Source organism: Clarias gariepinus, chromosome 2 (assembly GCF_024256425.1).
Source record: "Clarias gariepinus isolate MV-2021 ecotype Netherlands chromosome 2, CGAR_prim_01v2, whole genome shotgun sequence".
NCBI lineage: Eukaryota > Metazoa > Chordata > Actinopteri > Siluriformes > Clariidae > Clarias > Clarias gariepinus.
Window position 1 is genome coordinate 15619343 of NC_071101.1, and position 19901 is coordinate 15639243.

The 19901-nt window shown below is 37.5% G+C and overlaps 1 protein-coding gene across 2 annotated transcripts in view; it reads left to right on the forward strand.

Annotated features, from left to right (window-relative positions):
- Positions 1 to 19901, forward strand: part of ndst1a (N-deacetylase/N-sulfotransferase (heparan glucosaminyl) 1a) — a 74481-nt gene that overhangs the window by 49068 nt on the left and 5512 nt on the right. For both annotated transcript variants that reach the window (XM_053489457.1, XM_053489467.1), the window contains exons 2-9: positions 2493 to 3382; positions 3568 to 3696; positions 5059 to 5403; positions 5518 to 5605; positions 6098 to 6252; positions 10171 to 10356; positions 11730 to 11858; positions 18378 to 18560. In XM_053489457.1, the coding sequence (XP_053345432.1) occupies positions 2864 to 3382; positions 3568 to 3696; positions 5059 to 5403; positions 5518 to 5605; positions 6098 to 6252; positions 10171 to 10356; positions 11730 to 11858; positions 18378 to 18560 (1734 nt within the window). In that variant the 5' untranslated portion in view covers positions 2493 to 2863. The remainder of the gene's footprint in view (positions 1 to 2492; positions 3383 to 3567; positions 3697 to 5058; positions 5404 to 5517; positions 5606 to 6097; positions 6253 to 10170; positions 10357 to 11729; positions 11859 to 18377; positions 18561 to 19901) is intronic.

Below are 19901 nucleotides of genomic sequence, written 5' to 3' on the forward strand. Positions count from 1 at the left end.
ATTTCATTCCTAATGTAAAGATGTGAAATGTTCTGAAACATTACATTTAATCTTTATTATTGCTATATTATTTTAATAAATTTGCCATATAGTTTTTTATATTGCAAATGTTAACATTAGCTAACATTAGAAATAGAGCTGCATATATCACATACACCACTGTTGCTTGTTTTAAGCATGGAATTGATGAGAAGCTAATAAATCTGTCATATCTGAGCCAGTCATCTAATTAGATCTTTCCGTTAGCTAGCTGGTTCCAGTAAAGTGTGTTGTTAATTTATGTTGTGTTGGTAATTTATGTTGTTGCATGTATATAGCACCTCGGTCCTGGAGGAATGGTGTTTCATTTCAATGTGTATTTAACTGTATATGGTTGGAATGACAATAAAAGTGTACTTGAAATTGTGTGTACCATAAACGAATAGTATAATATTTATTTGTATTTATTTGACTCCATGGTGGAGCTCAGGTAGAGCTTTCAGTAGGATATAATGGTGTTACAAATCTTGTAGTAGAACAGAAATAAGTGAGTGGTAAGTGTCTGTCGGAAATTAGTTCCTACATGGAAATAGATGCCAGGATAAATAATTTAGAATCACACTTTGTTCCAAGGAAAGATGAGGTGCCCAGGAACTGCCACTTCTGATTAATAGCCAGATGTAACTGAGGCGACTGGTAACAAGAAGCTTTTTCCCTTTTATCACACTTTTCTTCACATTTCGGTTCTGTAATGACGTATTTCACATTTATCAGAGGGAACATTTTGACTCTACACAGTGCAATAATTACCGAGTTCATCTTGACTAATTATTCTTGCTCACATCACTCCTGACTAGAGGTCATCAAATTCCAACTTCTAATGTCAAGGTCGAACAGTTAACATTTGCCATTTCACTGTGTTTTCTGCGGCTCATGATTGGACTAGTTTTAAAATTAATGTAGAAAAAGATGGTGACTGTAAGCCACTAATAAAGGGATTATACATCCTGGTTGTTTTTAATTTACTGTATAACTGAATGCAATTTAATGAGGAAACAAAATGATGCTGTATTTATCTCCCTAGTCATAGCAGTCGTTCATTCATTTATTTATTTATTTATTTATTCGCACTACTTCTCCTGATTATGATTGTCTCGCTCTTTCTGTCTTTCCTGCAAACTATTTTCTTAAGCTCGTCTGACCAGGTGGGATGGGTCTCCTTTGCTCAGTGTTACAGGGTATAACAGTTAGTAAGCGCAGTGGTACTGTATACTGTCATTTCTCAATTCTTGCACTATGAAATAGTTTCAGTTGTGGATATTGTGGTCAGTTCTGCTCCATTAAGTCTTTCCCTGAAATGAAAGTATGTTTCCGTAGATGTTCAGGTTTTAAATAAATCCGAGCAACCATGCTGTTACTATGGATACCGTGCAAGAAATGCAAAAGATTTTTTTATCAGTCGTAGATAAAGTTGGATATCATATTTTCAGACAAAGTTTTTGATTTAGACATTTATAGCCAAAAGTATGTGGACACCTGACTATCACAATTACACACTTTTGTTGGAATTGGAATTTCACTTCCAAATTAAAGAATTTTCTGAAATATTACGTTTAATCTTTATTATTGCTATATTATTTTAATTCATTTGTAGTATTTTATATTGCCATAGCTAACATTAGCTAACATTAGAAATAGAGCTGCATAGATCACATACATGACTGATGCTTGTTTTAAGCATGAAATTGATGAGAAGCTAATAAATCATGTGTACCATAAACTAATACTATAATATTTATTTGTATTTATTTGTATCATATTTTGTTGCCGCTGACAAGAAGACTGGATAGAGCTGTAGATGCTGCGATTTGCTTTTGACAATAAGGAACAGTGCAGGTAGGACAGTTTGGGAAAAGGTTAGAGAGTCCAGATTAAGAAGACTAGGACATCTGCAGAGGAGGCATGAGCAATATATCAGGAGGAGAATGGTAGAGATGGAGCTGCCAGGCAGGAGGAGAAAAGGAAGGCCCAAGAGGATGGATGTGGTAAGGGAGGACATGCAGGAGATTGGAGTGACAGGGGAAGATGTGGTAGACAGAGTTAGATGGAGACAAATGGAGCAGCTGAAAGAAGAAGAAGCCACAAGGGCAGTAGTGGGGTTAAGCACTTATGTCTGATGAGGAGGTCTGGAGTACAATTAGGTTCAGGCCACTCAAGTTCTTCCAGCCTATTGATGCCACACCATGTCTTCATGGACCTTGCATTGTGCACAGCAACGTTGTCATGCTGGAACAGGTTTGGGCTCTAGCGAAGGGAAATTGCAATGCTAAAGCATACAAACAAATGATTTTGTTCTTCCAACTTTAAGGGAACAGTTCATAAAAGAAGCACATGTACATGTACTGTATGCAGTCAGGTGTCCACATATTTTTGGCCATATAGTCTAAATTTCTTTTCCATATAATTAAAATTATTATTACATTAAAAAAAATTTTTTTTCTTTTTTTCTGCAGGTGCTCCAGTGTTTCTGGAATGAGGGACTACATCTGCACCAGTTGCTGTGATACTGTTTTAATGCCTTCAAAAGCAGCAATAAAGAATGAATTTAAATGAAGGACGGAAAGCAGGCACAATCAGCTATTTATCGCACGTTCGGGGAGCCTTGTACAGACCAAGTCATCTCAATTAAAGAAGCTGACGACAGACATGGTGACATAGTGGCGTTTATTATGGAGGAGACCAGCTCTTTAAACATCCTTTCTTTCTTTGAGTGTTTTCATACACAGAACTAAATCGATGGTGTAAATTATTTGACTCGATTTTGCCCCTTTGCTTATTTGTTTATTTGTTTGTTTTGGGAGGGGAGGGGGGGGTCATCCCCACGATGCTGGGTGGTGGTTGCGTGCGACGTCTCCTCCGCCAGCTCACTCTCCAGACCATCTTTCTCCTCCTCTTCCTCCTGTGCACGCTCAGCGTCTTCATTTCTGCCTACTTCCTGTATGGCGTCAAAAGGGAGTTTGAGCCTTCTGCCGGAGTCGCACCAGAGGATTGCGATGATGACATCACGCCATCCCGGCTGCTGCCGCTCCAGGATGAAGCGGGAAGAGAGGCGGCAGCAGATGGCAGCCAGACCGACCCGGTGGTTCTCGTGTTTGTTGAGAGTCAGTACTCACAGCTGGGTCAAGACATCGTAGCTGTTCTGGAGTCAGCCCGATTTCGATACCACACAGAAATCTCCCCGGGAAAGGGCGACATGCCGACGCTGACGGAGCGTGACCGGGGCCGATTCGCTCTCATCATCTATGAGAACATCCTGAAATATGTCAACATGGATGCTTGGAACAGGGAGCTGCTGGATAAATACTGTGTGGAGTATGGTGTGGGGATTATCGGCTTCTTCAAGGTCACATGATCTACTCTATCTCTCTCTGTCTGTCTGTCCACATGGATGATTAATGTGATAATCTACATTATTATAGTCTGACCTCATCATACAAAATAGGCTAACATTTTACTCTCCAGCTCACACAATTTTTTCACTCTCTTCCTCTCCCATTCTCTTGTGTGTGTGTGTGTGTGTGTGTGTAGGCGAATGAGAACAGTCTCCTGAGTGCCCAACTAAAAGGTTTCCCTCTGTTCCTGCACTCAAATTTGGGTCTAAAGGACTGCACCGTCAACCCCAAATCACCCCTCCTGCACATCACTCGCGCACACGAGGTCTGGCCTTAGCCTTAACACCTTCCTCGTTATGTTTGTGCCTAAGGATGATAAACCCCTTCTGTATGAAAAGGCATATATTGATTTGATTTGGTTCTTGTGTTAATATAACATTTTATAGACACTCATTTTATAGAAAATGTAAAGAAATGTATAAGCCATATGTATATTCATATAATTTATATATATATATATATATATATATATATATATATATATATATATATATACTTAAGATAAACTGTATAAATAGCTTCTAAATTTGTTTTTAGGCATGTTTTTTTCTTAAGTATACAAATTACATTATACATTATACTGTACATAAAACAGGGCAAGATTTCTAAATACAACCTGAATAACTTGTGGCTGCACAAAGTAATATCTTGTTCCCAAAAGAGAGTCATTTGTTTTCTCAAGATAAATTTCTTGTTCCCACAAGATTATAATATTTTGTTCCCACAGGATAAAAAACTTGGTCCAACAAAATATTTTGTTTCCACAAGTGTATAATTTTTCAAACAACATAATAGATAATGAATGAATTATTAAAATAAGTAAGTAAATGAATACTAGTATAAACAGTATACTCAGAGTCATTCAGTGCTGTATATAGTGTTACCTCGGTATACAAATGCCCTGCCCCAAGAACTGAAATTTTACAAAGAAATTTGCCTCGGCATACGAAGTGTTTTCGGTGTACTAGCGAACAGAAACCGAGTGAAGTAAGTTTGCGTTTGGTGCGTGATTTAGTGAAGTCATAACAGCAAGGGTTCCAAGACCGTTAGCAAGTACGGCAGCAAGAAGCAACGGGAGCCACTTTTAGTTTAGTTTTTAACACAGCTGGTGCAAAGGGAAATCAAATATTAAATGAGGTCTAATATCAAATAATTTCATATTTGAATTTATTTTGTTTTTTTTATATGCAAAAAAATAGGCATATATTATAGTGTTGGAAATTGTTAATATTGTTAATATTTTTGGGTGATTGGAACAGATTATCTGCATTTACATTATTTCCTATGTAAAAATGTGTTTCAAAATACGTATTTTCGTCGTAAAAACTTACTTTTGGAACGGATTGAATTTACGCCACTGTATTTTAAGGATAATTAGGCTTGTCACAATCCTAAACATATTTAAGTATATGTTTGGATGATAATACCATGCAAAAGATTAAAAATACCATAAAATTTTTTTAAGGTTGAGTGTATATAAATATTCAAATACTCATTGTAGACCTTTGGGAAATCTTTGTGTTCTATCATATTTTATATATATATATATATATATATATATATATATATATATATAAATAAAGGATCTCTCTCTCTCTTTCTCCACCTACCCACCCCTTGCTGCCAGGTGGTCAGAGGTCCTCTCCCTGGTGATAACTGGACCGTGTTCCAATCTAACCACTCCACATATGAGCCAGTATTGTTAGCAAAGACCCAGTCAGCGGAGAGCATGGGCCTGCGTGCCATCCTCCACACCTCCGTGGTTCAGGACCTCGGCCTCCACGATGGCATCCAGCGCGTGCTGTTTGGCCACGGCTTGGCCTTCTGGCTACACAAGCTGGTATTTGTGGATGCCGTGGCCTTCCTTACATCGAAAAGGCTCTCACTGTCCCTGGACAGATATGTGCTGGTCGATATCGACGACATCTTTGTCGGAAAAGAGGGCACCAGGATGAAGGTGGCTGATGTAGAGGTGGGAGCGAATTTAATGTTTATCCGATTAAATGTGTAACTGAATGCACCAGGTGTGCTCATACTGTATGTTTGTGTGTGTATGTCATGTACACGTGTGTTGTTCCACATACAGGCACTGGTACAGACGCAGAATGAGCTGCGGAAGTCAATCCCAAACTTCACCTTTAATCTTGGCTTCTCAGGGAAATTTTACCACGCAGGTCAGTGGATGAGATGATGGTAACAATTTTTTGAGAATTGTGTGTATAGGAATGTGTTTGATTCTCACACACTGTATGACTAGTCATTCTTTTTCTTGCTAGAATGAAGATCTGTATATTTGTTTTTGCTTTACCATTCAGGAGTTTCAATAATTTAGCTGCTGAAGTGATTTGACAGTATTATAATCAAAGCTATGTTATGCTGCATTTGTAGTATATACTACATATAATATAGCACATCATATCGGTTTCTTTATAGTAAGGTGAATACTTCATAAAAAAATGAAGCTCAAGGTAAAAAAGAAAAAAAAAGCTCAAGGTGAAATACCTTGTTGTGTTGACAGATTGTGTGTATGTGAGTGTGTGAGTCTCATGCTGCTGATGAGGATAATCAAGATGACCTACTATTGTCCTCTGTTAACAAGCTGTGTATGTAGGTGCTGCTGATGGTCTGGGTCGTGACCTGTGACTGTCATGTGTGTGTGCGTGTAGGTACAGATGAGGAGGATCTGGGCGATGACCTGTTGTTATCGTATGTTAATGAGTTCTGGTGGTTTCCACACATGTGGAGTCACATGCAGCCTCACCGCTTTCATAACCAGAGTGTGCTCGCGGAGCAGATGCTCCTGAACAGACGCTTCGCTGAGGTGAGTACAACCCACACACACACACACACACACACACACAAATATATACATGACACGTTAGGACACAAGAGGTGTCACGTTCAGCCATGCTAAAGCAGCCCTGGAGGGTTTAGTGTCATGTTGACGTATTATGTGTGTGTGGTAATGTGTGTCTAGAGGGTATGGAGTTGAAGCTCCATCAGCTTTTCTTATCATCATAGTACAATATGGTTTCTAAAAAAAGTGCACAAAGTTGAAAATTTAAAATTGAAATAACGCTCATTGCTTTTGTACATACAGCATGATTTTTATTTTGTATTTTTTAAAGAAATCAAACTCCGTATTCTCACCAAAGCTTAGGATTGAACCTAGATGATAAAAGCGTTCTGGCCCAGACGAGTTACTGCTATGCAGGATAGACTCAGAATTTTAATACTGTAGTATGTGAATTGATCACACACTACATAATTGAACAAAGTATTTAGAAACTTGTATAAGGAATTAACTTATTAACTCAGAATTTTCATTACATTTTTAAGCAATCCACTACACTATAGTCAGCCACAACACAGTATTGGTGCTGATTAAATTTTTTATGTCATACATATTATACAAAAAATGTGTGTACCAAATAAGCTACTTCTGAAGTTTATGGAAGTGACCGATCTTGTTTCTCTAAAAGTTAACAAGAGTTGTTTTGGAGAGATATGAGTGTTACAGAGCTATTTATATGTGGGCTCAAAAATAGCCATTTTCAGTGCTATACTGTTTTGCTTCAAACAATCACTTATTCAAGAAGCTTACACCAATTTTACTATCAATACTCTTTAAGAAATTTGAATAATTTGCATTTTAAGTTAAAACATTCTGGTTTTTGATAAAAGCTTGAAAAGCAAACATCTGTAGTGTCCGTAACCATGTCAAATTCATGTTGCAATATTTTAACAATTTTGCATTTACAATAATACACTTATAATACAATAATAAAGGTTTTGGTTCTTTTTATGTGAAATCTAAATTGGCCAAGTTTCATCTGAATGAAAATTAAGATCATTGAAAGATTTGAATTTAAAAAGTTATGGACACTACATTAAAGGCCATGAAATTGTATTTAGCAAATGTGTTTCTTTTTATCTGATAAAAATATAAATACGTATGCATGTTTAAAAAGAAAAACAAGGCATGAATCGGAAGATAAAAGAAGCATTAAGTACTATAAAAATAGTTTTATATGATCCTATCTGAAAATGTAAATTTTTCAACTAGCTGAGACCAGCACCAATCCCATTCGGTAATTTTCTCCTAAATCCGACCCACCACCACATATTTCATTTTTTCATAGTACTGACACATTCATTTGACTCTAGATCCATCCAAAAAGTGTCGTCATCCTGTCGCATCCTGCCGTGTATAATTTAGCATCTGACAACCAACAGCTTTTATCTTTAATAGTACACAAATATATAATTACTGTATATTGCATCTGAGTACAAACACACACCTAAAATACGATACACCTTAAACGAAAGTTATTACTGGTAAGAGCCTTGCCAAATTTGCAATCAAAGCGCTGACAAGCTCTTACGTCCCTCAACGACTTATGAAAGTGTCAACGTTCAGGAGCTCAGTTTGTCCAGGAGGGATAGAATTTCATTTTTGGGAAAACAAAAGCCACAGCCCTTTCACATCACAACACCTCCTAAGGCATCTTATTATGAAAGTTATTATTATAAATGTAGAAACCCTGCACTGTTTAAAGCCTGCAGTTTTCTATGATTAAACCAAGCGCTAAGCATTTATATTGACATTGTGTTTAAAGCCAGTACTGTACTTTTGTATTATAGTGAAGTGTACTGTACTTACTGTGCATTCACCCACAACAGTTATAACGAGAATCCCACAGCGTAGGAAGTGCATTTTTGTTTTTATCTAAAACAAATCGAGAAAAAATAACTTTATTGAACACTTTTTTTCTTTCTTTTTTTTTAGCTAAGGAATTTTGTTTAAAAATTACATTTGTGTCTTCACTGTAATCATAACTGTACTGGAGGTTGATTGGAGGCAGCCTGAGATGATCAAATTGTGATTTAGGACCAGATTGCTGTTTTCGTACCTATAGTAACTTAAAGAACCAGCAGGATTTAGTTTAACCAGACTAAATCCCAGCTGTAAGTAGCTGCTTTTACATGGAGGACACTCCTTTAATCTGATCTAAATCATTGCAAAATCTTGCAAAATCTCATTAACACTAATAAATTCCTTCAACTTGACTGTCTACAAGGAAGCAGGACTGTACGTGCTGAAGGAGCGTAACATTTTAGACATGTTCAAAGTGATTCAGCCTGCCGTGAAGTGTTTAATCTGCTAGAAATATAACAGAAGAAGAAGATTTCATCTTCAGGAGTTTTCCTTCCCTATTTTTTTTTTTTTAACCCACCCTGCCTTCCGCATTGTGATTAGTCGGAAGAGCCTATGATTCTCATTCATTACTGGTTAGATGGTTCTCTGAAAGTGAAATACTAGTAAATCAGAGTGCCTTACTTCCCCTAAAAGAAAGACCAGGAGCCGGAGAATAAAAGTCTAAAGTAAAAACTGATGGGAGAGTTTTGTTCTCACAGAGTTTACTAATCAGGAACGGAAGCAAAATTTTGGTTTCCCTCGAGAGATTCTGAGAAACTCATCATGTCACCACCTGGGGTAAACATTCAGAGAAATAATGTATTTCTTGCGGCAAGAGAGAAACAATAGACTCGAGTGTTTACATGGCTAAAATTGACCTATAGAGCAGAATACCAAATGTTTACACTTGGGGAAATTGGGTCTGTTTTGTTTATGGCATTTATTATACTGAAGTTTTATTCTGATTATAGTATTCCACAGATTATTAGTGGAAGACTAGCATCCATGTTAGAGCAGCTACTGTTTGTGTGATTTGTATCTGTATTCAGATTCAAACCTTCAAAATCTCATTAACACTAATGACTTCCGATCTAAGCAGACCTGGTGGACAACAGTTCAGTTGCACTTTCATTAGTTGATGGATTTACTCATGACCTGAAGATTAAATTTGCTCACAGACAAGTCAGTAGGTCACCCCAATACTACAGGTCATAAATATTAACCAATTAATGTTTTCCAATCAGGACAGGTAAGACTGTGAGTAGATCTGATGGGTTTATTCTGATGTGTGTATTCACACTCTCTACAACATGATAAACTCGAAAGATTGCCTAGGAAGTCTAACTTCAGGCTGTTTTGATGATTAAGATGAGAAAATCATAAAATATATAAGAAAGATTAGTATTTTTTTTATATTTAACGATATGGGAGAATTTTAATTCAGCTTTCATGTTGAATGTTCAGTGTCAGGGACATTCATGAATATGAAGGCGAATAAATTTCATGAAGATAAAAATTTAAGACAAAAGTGAAATTCAATGTTTTAATAAAATTCACATTTTTTAAAATAATGACGAGATAATAAGAATAATTTGTTATTTTATGCAATGAATTTGCTCGACAGCAATCAATATTTAGTATGAAGTCGTTTATTCTTCAAGACCTGCTGGATCCGGCTCGTTATAGAATCATGGTCACTCGCTCAATCCGTGCCTGCTCGATTCCTTCCTGAAGATCATGTACAGAAGATGTTAAACTCTACTGCCTTCTTCACCACTGCCCAACAGTTTTCTACTGGGTTTTGGTCTGGAGATGACCCCTAGGACATGGCTCCAGAAGCTGAATACCATAGTCACATGTCACACCATTTCACTAGTTTTTCAGTTAATTAGCACACCTCTCTAGCCAAAACTAATTAGTGGCATCTTCTGTTTTGTGCCCAGGGAAACCTGGAATATGTTGCCCATACTTTTCGTCTTTTTCGCCACCTCAGTAAGTGAGCTTTATGGATCTTGTCTTTTGTATGAACCTGACATGCAGGAACACTCTATCCCCACGCACCTGGGTTACGCAGTGGCTCCTCATCACTCTGGCGTCTACCCCATTCACCTGCAGCTCTACGAGGCCTGGAAGAAAGTCTGGGGCATCCGAGTGACCAGTACGGAGGAGTATCCTCATCTCAAACCTGCCCGTTACCGCCGTGGCTTCATCCACAGTGGCATCAGCGTAAGAGCCCACACATACACACACACACACACACACAATATAACATGCTTTCTGTTCCTACATTTCCTCCTGGTTCTCTGGTTTCCTCCCACCTTTTAAAATCATGGCAGTAAGTGATTTGCTTTTACAAAACTGCCTCTTTGATCCAGGATTTGTCCACCTTGCACCCAGTCTCCTGGGGTGTGCTCCTAATTTACACTTAACCTGACCATACGAACAAAAAAATAAATTTAAAAAAATGGTAATCATAAAATAAAAACTGGAATACAAGTTTATTTAAATAAATTCAATACAATCAAATGTAATTCTAATTTACAATTCTAATCAAGTGTGGAAGGTGCCGGCTGGGAGGAAGACGTGTGCGTGGAATGTCAGAATGTTAATTATGTTACATGAAAAGGTCCATATCTTGCTTCAAGTGACATCAAATCACACTGTGTGGAGTCCGTGTTTGCAAATGTGTGTGTCTGGGGTGAAGTTGAAGGACTAATTATTTTATGAAGTGTTATTAAACAAATGGTACATTCATTACGTCAGTTGCTGAGTAATATAATTCATTTAAGTCATATAATCAGTCATATTCATGTTTTGTCCATTTTCACAGTATAACCTGTTAATGTAGAATATGCAGTGTGTTCATGCATCCCTTACTAACAATTAGACACTTTTATTTTTCAACGGAAATAAAAATACTGAAACTAAACCAAAACAAGATTAAATCATTTTTTTTATTTCTTATTTAAACAATATGAACACAAACGTGTTTACTGCTTCTTTCTCTGTTTTTTGTTCATTTTTTAACCTCCTCAACCCACACACACCGTTCTGTCCATGTTCATACTATTTCTGTTCCTTTATGACTCTTTCTTCGATTTCATCCTCCTCTTATTCTTTTTTTTTCTCTCTCCTTAACCTGAACACAATTAATTAATAAGCGTAATAGATAGTTTTTACCCTGGATCGACATTCGCTGCTCTTCGTTTTAAATGTCTTCTTTGAATGATTTCATCCATCTGTCTTTTTCGCGAGCTCTGTTTCTGTGTGTCACTGACCCCCAGTGTGTTTGTCCTTGAAGCAGAGAGGGAAGTAAGACAGGAGAGCGAGCGGTTAGCTGATTACGGAGAGAGCAGATTTATATTCAGATGTGGGTCCTGCCTCTCATTGATTTTTATATACCCCTGCCGAGTTCATGAACGCTCCAAGAGAGATTATGAATATTACATTAAGCCTGAGTCTATTTATTGAAGTGAGGAGAGAATCTCGGCACTTGCCTTACCATGCGTGCGTGTGTGCGAGAGAGCGAGAATATAATATTGAGAATATATATGTGCGTTTGTGTTCATGAGATAACCTATTGCCAATTCCTCTGTTAGGTGCTGCCGAGGCAGACTTGTGGTCTGTTCACTCACACGATTTTTTATAAAGATTACCCAGGAGGCCCTCAGGAGCTGGACAAGCTTATTGACGGAGGGGAACTCTTCCTAACTGTATTACTCAACCCAGTGAGTGCACACACGTACACCTCCACTACTTTCACAATACATGGATCAGCCTTGTTGACATTTTGTTTCCTACATGTGTACACTCTGTGACCAAAAAAAAAAAAACACGAAAACACTTATGGAGTTAGTAGTCAGGGTCAATGTTATAAAACACTATAAGGTTCTTTTAAAATCAATAATATAACTGCTGCATTGCAGGTGCCATTGTAACAATATAATCAGTTTTATTCACTCCAGCTGTGAGTGCTTTTATTGTTATGGCTGATTGATGTCTATGCATATTTCAAAATAAAACAAAAAAGTGTTTTTCCGTATATTCAATTTACACCACGTTATGAATCAAGAGCTCTTTACACTATTGATTAGCTATTAATTCTGATCTACAGTATCTGTATCGTATGCAATAATCGAGTCCCTGAGTCCCATCCACATCACTTGCATGTGAAATGATTGACACTCATGCAGGGGTTAAGAACTTTCCAGTATTAACCAATATCCTCTGAGCCCCACCATCGTTCCCCCAACATCTATTCATCCATTATCTATCCCGCATGGGGCCTGGAGCCTATCTAAGTAACCTCAGGGCACAAGGCAAAAGTGCTAACCCATCACATATCACACATTCACACACAATCATAATATATCAGCGATTTCGAAATGTCAGTCAACATATAATGCATGTCTTTGGACTGGTGGTGGAGAGCAGAGTACGCACAGGAAACCCATCGAGCACAGTAAGAACGTGCAAACTCCACGCACATAGATTGGAGGAGAGATTCAAACCACTTAGCCACCGTGCAGCCCCTTCCCAGTCATACTGTACAAGTAATTTTGTTAGGTGCTTTTTTTTTAATGCAGCTTTATTATTTTGTTAGAATTTTGACATTATTTAAAAATGGATTTATCCATCCATCTTCATCCGCTTATCTGAAATTGGGTCCAGCAGGGAACCCCAAACTTTTCCTTCCCCAGCCACCTCAGCTGCAGTCTGACTGCGGGATCACCAGGCGTTCCCAAGCCAGTGTGAAGATTATAATCTCTCCACCTCATCCTTGGTCTGCCCTGTGGCCTCTTCACAACTGGATTTTCCAAGAACACCTCCTTAGGGAGGTGTCCTGGTGATATCCTTACTAGATGCATGAACCACACCAACTGACTCCTTCCACGAGAAAGGCCAGCTACCCTTCTGAGAAAACCCTTTTTGGCCACTTTGATTTACGATCTTGATCTTTCAGTAGTTCGCATGCACCCTCTGGCCCTGGCCCATTTTGACGAGGGGAACCACTATCCTAGTCCCCAACTTCCACGCAATGTTGTAGAGGCGTGTCAACCGGGACAGCCCGTCAACACCTTCAGCATTTCCGGATGGATCTCATCAATTTCCAGGGCTTTTGCCACTGGTAAATTGTTTAACTACCCACGCTTATGGCCATAGGTGAGGGAAAACCTCCTATCCAGCACTTTAGGGTACACTGTCTCAGGGATGGTGAGTAGTAGGATGTCCCTAAAGTGGGCATGCTCCCTCTGGCCCTCCTTTTTAAAACGGGAAACCACCACCCTAGTCTGCTACTCCTTAGGCAGCATTCCCGACTTCTACGCAATGTAAAAGAGGTACAGTATGTCAACCAGGACAGCCCCTCAACACCTTCAGCATTTCAGGACTGAAATTGTGAGGTACACCTAAGCTTGTATCTTGGGTTAAACTGCATTGCTTTGACATTGTGGATTAAAAATAAAGAAATAAAGAAATACTTACTTTTTATTATAAATCAAAATTATTTGACTAAATTTGAATTATATTTTACTTCGCCATGGCAGAGCAATACTGGCGCACCATCTAACCATTTATCATAGACAAAAACTTTTTACAAATCACTTAACTAAATAATTCTGTGATTTTTAGCTAGCTATTTTTTATGTAATGCTGGGTAAAAGAAATATATGGACAAATTAAGTTTAATTAACAACTTTGTTAAAGTGGGAAAAACTAGTGCGGCACAATTCATTGCAAAAAAATTTAATCTTAAATTGCTGCAATTTATTACAGGTAATATATGCATAGTTGAGAATTTATGTAGAGTTTGTCAATAATTTTAGGTGGATTTTTGGTATAATTTTTAGCTGACAAATCCATATTGGCAAACATCCTTTGAATGTGATAATTTGTGCCATTATTTGGTATTGACCTTGGTAAGCATATTTGAATGCAAAATGGTATATTTAATTGTCACAAATTGTAGTTTAAAATCTGTTTGGAATATAAGTGTCAAATAAAATAATTGTGATTTTATTATTATTATTATTATTATTTATTTTATTTTTTTACGAAATCATGATTCAAGATTCAAAAAAACTTAACTATAATATTAATCCCAAAGGGAAATTGCTTATACTTGGTTACAGTTGTTTAGTCATTTACAGGAGGAGTAATAAAAAAAATACTAAACATAATTTTATATACTATGTGCAGCCCTAAGACAAACCTGTTCGTTTTCCACTACAATAAATTCGCTTTGGTTATTATGGACAGGTTCTCAGCTAGTGTAATATTTTATCATATGATAAAACCCAATTTCCCTAAAGCATTTTCAAGTGCTCCATCCAGGCCTGATCTAATGCAGTGATTAGCCCATGGTTCAGGCTCGACTGACTGGATCTGATCAATGAGCAGCGCTTGTGGAGTAGGTCAGCTAATTGCATGTTCGTCTATTTCCTAATGAGCTCCTCACTATTGATTAGAGTAACAGTTAGAGTCATTAAGTTTTAAAGGGCGAGTCACACACCCGGGTAGGACATGGCTTCTACAGTAGCTGTAACCCTGTAGCTGTACTTTCAGCAACATGACACAGTAATCATGGAGCATGTTTTTTTTCCATAATTTAGCACTCTTTAGTTGAAGCACTTATTTATTTATTTATTTTTACATTTGCAGGTGTGTGACTGGTTTGTAAACAGCTTAAATATCATTCTGTGCATGACCAACTATGATAGTAGAAAAAAAATGTTTTATATACAAAATGATAATGTAATGCATGAGGCACTGAAATCTTCATGATATTCCAGCTGTTGTTTTTTTATATATTGATTTTCCGTCAGCTAGTGTAAGCAGCTTGACATACCAGACAGTGTTTGTACAGTCCTGGAGTGAGCTTGAAAAAAAGGTCAAAGAGATCTTTCCAGCACACTTAGCCCTGCTTGACTTTATAGTACACAGTTCTAGAAGAGTTGTGATTTATAGCTACACTATCCGTGTCACACGGAAAAAAGATGAATCCGTTTTGAGTCTGGTTTCTTCCACAAGTCATTTCAGAGAGTTTTTTTGTCCTTGCCGCAACCGGCTCTGGGCTGAATCAAAATCTATGTTTTAATTCAAACATCTATTAAGTTACTTTGTGACGATGCATGTTGTTAAACACACTATAGAAATACATGGAACTAATTAAAGAAATTTTAATAAAATGTAATAACAGTTACAGTAGGTGACCAGATTAATAAGAACATCTGCCTGCTCATTGAAGTTGTGCTGTTTTTTATAGTTCTTGTAACAAAACTTATCCTTTGAAGTGTTTTTGGGGAGTTCTTGTGCCAGATCTGGATGGGATTGTAACTTTGATTGTATGGGCTGTTGTAGTTGACACTGCCGTCATCATTGTTGTTTTTCTATTGAGGTCTGAATAGGTTTGGAATGCCCTATTATGTTTCCTTTAAAAAAAAAAAAAAGAAAGAAAATAGTTGTCGTTGTTGTTGTTGCCATTGATTTGGTTGTTTTGGTGGTAGGTTGAGACTGGATGGGGTTGGAATGCATTATATAATTTTTCCCATTTTATGTTTTTTGTTATTCTTGTTTTTTGTTGTTGTGTGTTTTAGTTGTTTGTTTTTGTCTGTATGGGCTTGGAAAGTATAATGTTAAATAATGCTGCCTTAAAGGAAAAAAATAGACATATTGTTGCTGTTTCGTGGATTTTTGTTCTTGTTGATGATAATGATTATGATTTATTTGTTTGTTGAATATGTATGGGATTGAAATAAATAATAAAATGTTTTTCAATAAAAAATAGTGGTTTTGTTATTGTTCTTGTTGCCATCGTTGTTGTTCACAATGATGGTGTTGCTGTTTCACTTGTAGGTAGTTTATTGATGGATTCAGAATTTATTATATAATGTTTGTTTTTTTCAACTATTGTTATTGTTGTAGGGCTTAAATGCTTAAGAAAATGTTTCAATGAAATGAAAATAGTCTGTTGTTTTGGTTGCTTTTGTTACAATTTGTGTTGTTTATAGATGATGTTCCATTTGTATATTGTATCTGGATGAGTTTGGAATGCATTATACTGTAAAATGCAAAATTAGTCTTCCATTGTTGTTGCTGTTTCACTTGTTGTTGTTTTTTAAAATGCATTGTATAATATTTCTCATTAAAAAAATCAAGTCTTGTTCTTGTTTTAGTTGGTATTGTTGTTTCAGTGGTTTGTTGAGTCTCAGTGGACTTGGAATGCATTATAAAATGTTTCCTTAAAAAAATGATATGTTTTAGTTGCCATTGTTGTTGCTGTTGTTGGTGTTAATGATGCCGTTTCAGTTGTTTGTGGAGTCTTGGTTTGAATTGAATTATGTAATATTTTCGATAAAAAAGTCTTCATGTTGTTGCGGGATAGAGAATGAGTGAGTGTTTCTGTTGATTGTGTCGCTATTGTTATTTATTTAGTTGTTTTGGCGAGTCTGGCCAGGCTGGAACGCCTTATAAATTTTTCTCCTTAATAAAAAAAAAAATAGTCTCCTGCTTTTCTCTTTACATTACGTCTTCCAGCAAGAAATTGGAAGGTGGTGACTAAACAGAGTGAAAAACACAGATGGAAGAATATACAGTGCCAGATTTTTTTGTAATTTATTTATTTATTTTATTATTTTTGCATAATTGTCACACTTTGAAGATTCAGATAATCAAATAAATTTAAATATTACACAAATATAACCAGAGTATAGAGAATATGCATTTTTCAAAGGATGATTAAATTTTTTAAGGGGAAAAAGGATGTGTCCAAACCTGCCTGGTCCAATGTGGAAAAACATAATTGCCCCTACACCTAATAACTGCTTGTGCCGTCCTTGGCAGCAACAGCTGCAATCAAGCACCTGCGATAACTGAGGAATTTTGGCCCACTTTTCTTTGCAGAATTGTTGTAATTCAGCCTCATTGAAGGGTTTTTGAGCCTGAACGACCTGTTTAAGGATCTCAATCTGATTCAAGTCCAGACTGGGCCATTCCTTAATGTGTTGTTTTGTTTATTTTTTTGAGCCATTCAGAGGTGGACTCTTTTGCTGCATAACCCAAGTGTGCTTGAGCTCACAAACTGATGGTCAGACATTGTTCTTCAGGATTTTCTGGTAAAGCGCAGAATTCATGGTTCCATCAATTACGGCATGTTTATGGCAAGGTCCTCAAACTGCAGCCCCTGACCATCATGCTACCACCACCATGTTTGACAGTTATGATGTTATTTTTATGAAATGCTGCGTAGTTTTACACCACATGTAATGGGACATACACCTTCCAAAAATTAAAACCCTAGTGTCATCAGTCCACAGACTATTTGTTAATCAAGATATTTTATGGCAAATGGGAGATGAGCATTTGTCTTCTTTTTGGTCAGCAGTTGCATTCGTCTGGGAACTGTCTTATGGGTGCATTAAAAAAAAAAAAAATTGCCAGTTTCTTTCTTATTTTTGAATCATGAACACTGACCTTAACTGAGGCAAGTGCAGTTTTTTAAATGTTGTTCTGGGTTCATTTATGAGCTCAAGTCAAGTAGGCTTTTTATTGTCATTCCAACCAGTACAGTACACAGTGAAAGGAAACAACGTTCCTTCAGGACCAAGTTGCTACATACATGCAACAACATAAATTAACAACACAACCTAAATTAACAACAAACTGTACCGGAACCAGCTAGCTAACTAAAAGATCTAATTATCTGACAGGCTCAGATGGACAGATTTACATTTTAAAGTTACCCTAAACTAAGAGACAACAACAAACAACAAGGTGCATATGCAAATGTGCAAACAAAGACAACGTAACACGTTACAGTACAGTTTGTGGTGATGGGGTATGAGTTGAGGTAGTAGGAAGAGAAACAGTAACCAGACTGAGGAAGCCTGAGGGAGCTCTTGGTTGAGTCGTCATTGTGTAGGCCGGCCACTCTGGGGAAGGTTCATCACTGTTCCAAGTTTTCTTCATTTGTAGATAATGGCTCTCAACATGGTTTGCTGGAGTGCCAAAGCCTTGGAACTCAGAAAGGGAGCAAATACTTTTAATGGCACTGTATGCATAGTAGTTTGATGACATAAGTGCTCCACTTTGACAAACTAGGGCTTGCAAATTCACAAGAAGCGTTTCTCCCAATCCGAGACCTGAAAGGACAGCTGGGATTGGCTGAGGTAGGGTGGAAGTTCCTTTGATGTATGGAGTTAATTAAAAAGAAAATCTTAATGCACAAATAGTTGTCTGTGTTTTTGCAGATTAGTATCTTCATGACTCATCTTTCTAATTATGGAAATGACCGTCTGGGGCTGTACACGTTTAAGAAGCTGCTGCGCTTTCTGCAGACCTGGACTCACCTGAGGCTGCAGACCCTGTCCCCTGTCCAGCTGGCTCACAGATACTTCAGCCTCTTCCCCTCGGACAGAGAGCCGCTCTGGCAGGTGCGTTGAATCTCTCTGTGTGTTGAATGCTATATATGTTCGTAGGTTTTTTTTTTTTTTTTTTCAGTTCTGACTCATTTGATTCTGCTAATTATCAAAATCCGCAGTGAGCTGAGTCAGTCGTCTTGGCATGGGTTCCTTTCTTTTTTTCCCCCCCTTTCTGTTTTCACAGTTCTTGAGTGTTCCCAGGATTGCCGTTAAGTGGTGTTCTTGTATACCAAGTGCGTGTAGGTTGTTGTGCCTGAGGGAGTGTGGGACTGAGGGCATCTGATGATTGAGAAGTTAAAAGAGACCCAGGCGGGTGAGGATTGAGAGAGCGTGAGAGAGGGACTGAGGAGAAGAAAAGCATTAGTGTACAGTGTGGTGAGGCTCTGTGGTCAGCAACTCCTCATCAGAGAATGTAGTGCTTGTTATTCACAGCTTTTCTTTTCCACGCTCGACTCACTGTAATGTGGTTCAGTGTGCTTCTGTTCTCCTCGTTCTCATCTCATCACTTACTGTGTTCTACTTTGCTCTTTGTGTGTGTGTGTGTGTGTGTGTGTGTGTGTGTGTGTGTGTGTGTGTGTGTGTGTGTGTGAACGCTCTTTGTTCTTCCAGCTCTGATCTCCTTTCTTGCTCATGTCATTTGTACTCAAAGCCTCTCGCATTAAGGTTCTTGTGGAGTCTTTGTGTGCACAAGCGTTTGTGCCTGCACACGTATCACCTCCAGCTGAGCCTTTCTCACTGTCACCCAGCACACAAGTGCTCGATTGTCTCAATTCAGTGTGCTGTGTGTGCGTCTGTGCGCGTTTGTGTGTGCGTTGTTGTGGTGCTGTCAAAACGAATTTCACCGTACAAGTAATATTCAAATTTTTTACAATACTTGCAAATATAAAAGCGAGATATTATGACATTATGAATATTTCAGCTACCATGTTCTCCCTGCAGTAGTCACCTAACATAACTCATTCTCTAAACTTTTTAGACGTTATGTAGTATACCTTTATGCACTTTTGTACATTTTATACTTTTTATGTTCTCATTTATATGATCAGTCAGGTTCATTTTTCTGAAACAGCAGCTGAGACCTTTTCTATCTAAATTATGTTTAAATAAAAAAAAAAAAATTAATAAAGGAAAAACTGTAATGGTTGCAGTGGAGGAGCTTTTTCTAATGCAAGGTAGTTTATTATTTATGGAAGGAGTCTCCAGTGTCAGTGCTTCATAATATTTAGATGAAAAGGTGTAATTTTCAGGACATTTGTGCTGTTTTTGGGTTCCTGCTGATCCCCTTAAAAACTCTTATATTGTCTTAAAATGATGTTTTTGATATTCAAGATCTAATAATGCCTTAAAATGTCT